This window comes from Oryzias melastigma, linkage group LG17 (genome assembly GCF_002922805.2).
Source record: "Oryzias melastigma strain HK-1 linkage group LG17, ASM292280v2, whole genome shotgun sequence".
NCBI lineage: Eukaryota > Metazoa > Chordata > Actinopteri > Beloniformes > Adrianichthyidae > Oryzias > Oryzias melastigma.
In genome coordinates this window covers 29,443,870-29,452,059 of record NC_050528.1, presented here as the reverse complement: position 1 = coordinate 29,452,059, position 8,190 = coordinate 29,443,870, and the positions used below count along the sequence as shown (strand labels likewise).

At 41.1% G+C, this 8,190-nt stretch overlaps 1 protein-coding gene across 1 annotated transcript in view; it reads left to right on the top strand.

Moving 5' to 3' along the window:
- st6galnac3 (ST6 (alpha-N-acetyl-neuraminyl-2,3-beta-galactosyl-1,3)-N-acetylgalactosaminide alpha-2,6-sialyltransferase 3) overlaps positions 1 to 7,452 on the top strand; it is a 102,607-nt gene extending 95,155 nt beyond the window's left edge. The window contains exons 4-5 of the mRNA XM_024281958.2: positions 557 to 664; positions 5,001 to 7,452. Of these exons, the coding sequence (XP_024137726.1) occupies positions 557 to 664; positions 5,001 to 5,190 (298 nt within the window). The 3' untranslated portion in view covers positions 5,191 to 7,452. The remainder of the gene's footprint in view (positions 1 to 556; positions 665 to 5,000) is intronic.
- Positions 7,453 to 8,190: the final 738 nt, after the last annotated feature.

Here is an 8,190-nt window from a genome sequence, read left to right as displayed (position 1 = left end):
GTATATTTCCTTCATTGGCCTTTCACACTAAGCTTTGATACCCATCAGATTCATGCTAAACTCAGAGCCAGGATGCTCCTCTGCACCTTTTTCTGTGTTGTAAAGTCTGACTGCGGCTCAGACATGTGTTACCTCCCGTTGATGAAAAGATCATCCGTGTTGGTATTGATTTGCCCAGCAGGTGCTTGTATAATTTAGGACTGCACTTCTGCCTTTTTTCAGCCTTTAAACCTTTTCAGAAGCATTGATGCTCCAAAGTCCTGAGGCAGAATATTGGTCTCTAAATTTAGTTACATGATTAATGCTGACAACTCTAACTTGACCGTGCTGCCCTGTTCAGAAATTAACATTCAGATTTACATGTCAGCTGAGAAACAACCAACTGCTTAGCATCTGCTCCAATAAAACCAACTCACAGATCAGCTGTACAGCAAGCAGCAGAGAGCAAAGAGCACTGAGGTCGCAGAATCACCACATATTATATTTTCTGCCCCACATTTCAATTGTTCAGGAGTGAAAATTGCACTGAAACATGTTTCTTCCTGTGTGTTTGCAGCGTCCAGTCTGGCTCCTACCTGAGCACCGGCTGGTTCACGCTCATCCTCGCCATGGACATGTGCAAAGAGATCCATATCTACGGCATGATAAACGACACCTACTGCAAGTAGGACCCCGCTGATCGCGCAGCTCTTCCCCTCTAAATCTCCCGACAAGCATAATGCATTTGCAGCAGAGCAGACCAGTCACAGCTTTAACTGAACTGCCGCATTACATTTCCACTGCCTTAGCCTGGATTTAATGGCTGGTTTTCTTTGAAGAAATCCATATGGGGCTCTCTGTGCTGTGAATAGCATTATATTCATGTGAAAGGGATCCAGCCGGCTGCCGGGTCTGAAGGGCGGCTCCTACTTTCTGCCTGATTCTAATTTTGCAGCAACACTGTGTGAGTGATCCGTGTCAGGCTGAAAACACTCTCTCCTTCGCAGTCTCAAGGCAAACTTTGACTCCTCGCCCAGCTCTGCCTTGATCCTCTAAATCGAACACCTTTTCCTAATATTTGCTGAAACCCTTCCTTTCATTCCGAGCTTGTCCCTGCTGCACAGCAGGTGCTAATGTGGGACAGAGGAGATAATTCCACCACCTTGGAGGATTTTATGATTCAGTGACACAGTCAAAGGGCATTCTCCTCCATCTGGTTGATTGGAGGATATTGTATTCCTCTGTGGACCGCAGCGCTGTGGAGTTGTGTGGCCAGATTTGAGGCTTTCGCCTCGTGGAGCTCAGCGGCTGCGCGGCGACAGAGCCCCGGCAGGTGCTGCAGCAGAGAGGGTGAAATTGAATTTATTTGCTAACCCCGGTGCGCACCGCCGTGTGACAAGGCAGAGAATCGGTGCGGCTGGCCTCTGTATTACAGTAAGCTGGCAGACGGCCACTGCAGATCTGTGGAGCCACTGGCTGTTTCTCTTCTCTCCTCTGTACAATAGTCATCCTTTCATAAAGCTGTCACTCGCTATTAGAAACCTGCAGCAGAGTGCACAATGAGCCTGATCCATCACTCTACTTCCCCCTTTCTTTTTATTGATCTCACATTCTTTATAATTCCAACTGTAAACAGAAAGACTCCTCAGGTCAGAATACATTAACAAACCCACAGTTTGCTGGCGTGTTTTATGGTTTCCTGTTGCTCACAATATGAATATATATATGAAATCAATCAAAGCAGCTCGTTTTTTTCTAGGTAGTGGAGGCCTGCTGTTTGTTGAATGTTGCTACAGCCTCATAAACGATGAGATTTATAATGAAACACCTCAGGTTATTTGTTTTTTTGCCCTAATCTTTATTCAATCCTTCAGTTGACATTTCTGCATTTTGTGCATCTAATATTAAAACATTGGAATCTGAGTTCAGTCATTCTGAGGAGAAAAGTTAAACACATTCAGATGACATCATTCATTTCAGTTAGTTTTTTTTTTGTTAGACTTGTATGTTTTATTAGATTCTTTACACTTGTCTTGAGTGTACATGTTGAGTTCTTTCTATGTGTTGGTTGCAGACTTTAATTATTTATTTATTTGAACGTTTTATTTCTGGGTTTCAGAAAGTACATAACAAAGCAAAAACACATATATCCAACAAATATAGGAACTTTACACATAAAACACACTGTTAGCTCTTAAAAGACAGAAGAAAAGAAAGAAAAAAAAGGAAAACATAGAATAATTGAACAATCGATAAAGTGAATACATGAGACTTGGAGTTCATCTATATAGAGCTGTGTTGTGTTTTGCTAGCTGGATGCTGATTGGTTGAACACCACTTGTGCCTGTTTATCTGGTGTTCTGAGGACAAATAGACAAAAACATTTCTGTAAAAGTTCAAATAAGATGTACTGTCACAAATCTTATTTACGCAAGGACAAATTTGGACAGCAAGAGCTATAAATGTTATTCTGCACTTGCCAATATTTACTACAAATCCACAATTTTTGTTTGAAAATCAAATCTGATGTATATGTGGACACCCCCAACATCTAAACAGCAAGCATAACTCTGTTTTTATCAGGAGGATTATTTTAGGAGGTTAAATGGAATTTAAAGCCTCTGGATCCAGAATTCACATGTGAGAAGATCCTCTTTCATCCATTTAGTGCACATTTTAATGCTGCTGTGCTGTGAGCATCAATCCTGGGTCATTCTCTGAACTCTGTGCACTTTGGGTTCTCAGGTTAATGAAAATGTTACCCAGAAAATGTATTTTTTTAACATTGCATCAGATGAAGGACTATTTGAACCTCTGAGAAAATATGTTTCCCACCTTAGACAGGAAATCCCCAAAATTATTAGAAATTAATTTGTCACTTAGAAGAAGTTGGACTGAACCATTATTTTTTTAAAGTGGGGGATTGATGGGCTGTTACAGGGTTCAACAAATCTGAGGGTCATGATTAAATTGTGCAGTTTAATAAAGATTTGTGTATTTTTTTAACATTTTATTTTATTTAAGTGAAAGTAAACTGGCAAATGATCATGTTAGCAGAAAGAACTTGTGGCTTTTGGCTATTTTTTTATTAGTTTTTGTATTCTGTGAAAAAGTAACTTTGGTTGGTGGGGACATCCTCATTTGACTGACCTCTACACCTCATTGGCCCATGAAATGTTTCTATTTTTTCATATTGACTCTCTCTAAGTCCCATACATGAGTTCCTGCTTTTCTCTGTCTTCCTTTTCCTTTTTTTTTTATAAGAGTGTAGGCCAAACGTTGTTTGTTGTCAAAAATACTTGACCATTTTACATCCTTACATGCAATTTCATTGAGTTCCAATTGTTGCTTTCAGAAGAAAAACAACCATCAAAGTGCATGTAATCAGATCAGAATCTCACGTCAGGCTGAAATGGACCCACGCTGAGCAGGAACATTAATCGGCTGCTTTAACCGACTCTGCTTTTTCTGGAAGTTTTTTCCACAAGATTTGAAACCTGCGGGGGATTTGTTCCCGCTCAGACTGAACAGCATTAATAAGATTTTAGTCGATAAAGCCTGGCTCCCAGCTGCAGTTTATCTCAGAAGTGGCCGATGGGGAAACCTGATGCAGCAGATGTTCTTTTACTCACAGCCATCTGGGAGGTTGTTGCAGAAAAGTACTTGGTAGAGGGCAAGTGCTTCCAAAAACTGCTTGGCAAGTGTTGGAGTGAACCGTGTTTCAGTCTGTCGCCAGCTGAAATAAACCAATGGTCAGTCTGTAGCTGAGAGGAAAGCAAAGAAACCCTCGGCGTTATCCAGCCGTGATGGAGAACGGTGGCATCCAAGCTGGCCCGCTGACCAACAAGAACCCCCTGTGGGCCAAAATGTTGTTTTCAAAACCCAATTTAGAAGTTTTAGAACACAAAACCTGTCAAATCTGCAGGTTTTCACTGAGGACCATTTGCTGGTAGAGATCCAAAGAAAACCTGCAAACATATTCCAAACAACTGGGAAGCAAACACACACACAAAAACTACGAGTCCAACAAAACTCAGCCTCTGATTTCTCAGAGCTAAAAACGTTCACATTAAATCACCCATAAAGCTCCACACAGGAAGTTCTTCAAACAGATTCTTCTGGTCTTTTTCTGCACCACAGGAGATCTAAGATATGCTCTTTCAGCTTCACAGCAGAAATCCAATGATGTAGCAGTAAAGACCCACTCCCATGAAAATTATGCTTTTGACATTTTTCTCCTAATGAAGGACATTTAAAAAGAAAATTAAGCTCAAATTGCTTTTGTGAATCAGGAGCAGATAAAAAAAAATATTTGAAAATGATTGTAATCATTATATCAATCGCCAAGCCACAAGTTCCCTGCTCCGCCCCATTCTGATGCATCCACCTGCAGACAAATAGATCCATGAACGTCTTTGTTGAGCTGGATTCTGGATCTAAACTGTACAACTGTATAGCTCTGATTTTCTCATATTCCTCATATGTGGCAGGCTGTCTTTTATTTTGAAAGGAACTCACGTACACTGTCAAAAGTTTTTAAAGAAAATGATATATTTTTTTAAAGTGTATGTTTTATTTATGAAAAATGAACAACAGTTCATGTATGTTTATCATAATAGTAACAATAGCATAAATACAAATCTGTGTCTTATTTTTTTGTAGAGGGTGAAGGACGACTTTGTGGCTCCTAACGTGAGAAATCAACCTGAATGGTTCTTTCAGAGTTGAAGATTGTAGACCAAACTTAAGAAAACACCCGGGGCACCCACTACCTATGATTGCCCTGTTCCTTCTTAATCAGGACCTTGTATATACATTTTTCCTTTTCTCCTGAAATTATTATTTTCCTCTCTTTCGATGAATAATTTTTGGTAATAATTCATTTTGTGCTTTGAATATTATTTGATGTGTGTAATATTTGACCAAATCATAAAGTTTGAAACTTCAAACTTATTTATTTTTGCTGCATCTCAGCTGTTGTTTCTCTTAAAGTTAGTAAAATCCCTTCTGTTTTCCTTCAGGCTGGAGAGTAAAAGAACAGTGCCCTACCATTACTACGAGGTGGGCAGCAGGGACGAGTGTGCCGAGTACCTCCTTCACGAGAACGCCCCCCACGGAGGACATCGCTTCATTACAGAGAAGTCTGTTTTTGCCAAGTGGGCCAAGACTCACCCCATCAAGTTCTTCAAGCCTCAGTGGCAGCTGTCGTGACCCCGGCTGACCGGGCGTGACCTCACCGCGGTCAAGGTCACCAGCGTTACGAACCTCTGACCAAACCAATCTCTGTACCGTCACTTCACAAACAGGAAAACACAAGAAAAAAAGCATATTTTGGCCAGAATTTCTTCTTTTCCTCCCCAGCTATGACAAAACAACATATCTCCTGCTTTTTAATTGTAAGTTATGTGTTACAGCTGAAGAATGTGCTCCTCCAGCAGCTGTGCGTCCAGCACCAGAGGACTTGGACCTCGAAAAGGGAGAATATTCAACACCTGTCAAGTTGGACATTTGCTTAAAATTGTATTTTACTCCTGACTGTTCCTGAAGAACAGCAGCCGAGTCACGTTGACGTCTGACAAACCCGACCATAATTAACCCATAACGAGCGTCGCTCTGGCCCTGGTGCCGGGTGGAGGCAGGACTGAAGGCAGATGCTCTGTCGGATTCGATTTACTCAGAACCTTGCCTAGACTCTTAGCAAGCAAGGTCATTTTAAGAGGAGAGCTGGAGTGGGCCCAAAGCAGATTGGAGGCAAACCTGCCGGTTCCACAAACGAGCCACGTTTCCACCCTGTGTGTCCCGTCACACGACTCAAAGATGTCAGCGATTTTCCTGTTAGGATGCTGTGAAAGTGGATTGTTCAGGGTGGCGTTGCGGCTTGGATGGCAGAGACGTTTTCTCATCCATTCTGCCGACAATGTGAGCCACTGCACAGAGAACAATGTGCAATTAGGAACTCGGTCTTTCTGGAAGGAATAAAGTCATTTGTGGTCCTGCAGAGGGAGAGATTTATGCGTGCAGTGAGACCATTTAAAGTTAATTGTATTCTATTATCATTTTGTGCCTGCATTATACAGTGCTCCACTGTTCATTGCATAGAGGAAGATGCAGTCTTCTCTGTGACTCTCATCCAGCTTCGTGCCTCTTTGTGAAAAGCATCACTTTGTTAACACGTCTCCCCATTTGTCTGTGGATGCATCATGTGCGCCTCTTGGTTTACACATTACACGTCAGACAGAGCGTTTATTCCAGGACAGTCTGGATTTATCTGTGATGTGCAGAGGTGGATGTGCTGGCAGGCAGCTGGGAGGGATCACTGTCCTGCTCTGTGGTCCAAAGGGGAGGGGCGGGGGTAAAGACTTCTTATTTAGGGGACGTGATGCACAGGTCTCTGGACGGCAGTCATTTACAGCAGCTGAGCTTCACTCCCACTGCTGCTAAGCCATCTTTTCTGGCTCTCAGAGGAGCTGTGGTGTCACCAGCAGGGATGTGGGGATTAGCAGGTCAACAGTACTTATTACAGCAAACCCAAAGAAAGAAAAAGATCAATACTTTTTTTAAAATGTCTTTTACATAGTCATTTTCCTGAAATAAAACTTAACTAATATTATTTTCAAGAGCCTTAAACATTAAAAAGTGAACCATAAACCGACTGAAATCATTACAAATGTTTTTGTTTTTTTTTAAATACAGTTATTGTCTCACTTTAGTTAATATATCAACACTTAAAGATGAGTTTGGGAGCAGTTTAAGATGTTATAAATGCCAGTGACTAAACCTGATTAATGAAGTGCTAACAAAGCAAAGAAGTAGAAACGTGTGTCTTACTGTGCAGTTAGTACTCAGCAAACGGAATTCTGGGTAATCTGGAAGAACAACAAACAGAGGTTGTGCCTGAATTCCTTCACTACTCACTATTTAGTTCACTCCAAAGTGCTTTTACCATTTTGTAGAGCTGTCCAGTGCTTTGGGAGTTTCCCAGAAGTCTCTGCTCCTTACTAAAATTGGTAAATATAGACCAAAGCATTGCTTTTGAATGATGTTTTTTAGTTCATTTTTTTCATAAACCATCCAAGCTTTCATCATTAGAACACACTGAAATAATACAAATTATTTGTAAACTGTTATATTTATAAGGTTTTTACAGGTTTACTGTTTAAAGAAAAAAAGTAGTTAAAATCCAGGACACTAGATAGTTTTTTTAGTAGTTAAGGAGTACAGAGGGAATTCAGGCAACTGCACAATTTAAAAAAAGCTTCAAAGAGGAAGGAAGTTCTGCACCTTTATATGACTGTTTTAAACTCAAAGTGAAGGATGAAGTGGTTTTTTTAGTCCTATTAGATTCTTAAAGACCAAGAACCAGAAATTCATGAGGATTCTGTCCAGAACATCCTTTCTTCAGCAGCTTTACATTTAGCTTACTGCAGTTTGTGTAGATAGAGATGATTTTGCAGTTTTGGGCAAAAAAAAAAATATATATCAACTTTTAGAAGCACTAAGTGCTCCCCAGAGTGCGTCTATGTCATGAGCAGCAGTCCTGATGATCATCACTTGCAACATGTACTGTAGTAGCAGAATAATGATGTGGGCCACAGACTACTTTCTGCCACATTAGGAATAGAGAATTTAAGCAAAACAACCCAGTCAGCAAGGCCTGGTGGGCCCCATATGGTTTAAAAGTGGGCAGAACATGCGGGCTGCTCGCCACAGCAGAGCTTGATAGCATGCTACAGGGGACCTCACTAGCTTGCTATAGCAGAGCTCGCTAGCTCACTAAGTTGAGCTTGATAGCATGCTACAGTGAAGGTTCAACCGTTAACTCGTTCAACCGTTAACAGCAGAGCTTGATAGAACACTACAGTGGGGCTCGCTAGCAAGCTACTGGAATTATCGGGTTAACAAATAAAAAAATTAACAAATACCATAAACACTGGAGCTCCGGTGTTAAAGGGTTAAATACTGTTGGCCTGCTAATCAGCAAAGTCCCGCCCTCTGCGTTCTCCTCCCTGCTGGACATTTAAAAATAATCTGCTGATTTTGCATCAGCTGCAGAAAGAAAAGTCAGTATTTTTCCTGAGTATGGCAGAAGTGATGTGCGCCTACAATCAGAGGGCTGTCACCTTGTCGCTTATTGTAAATCCATTGAATTGACAGGAGCATCAGCAAAATGTAAAAAAGCTGCTGTTTTAAATGCAGCTCTGCGGACATAAG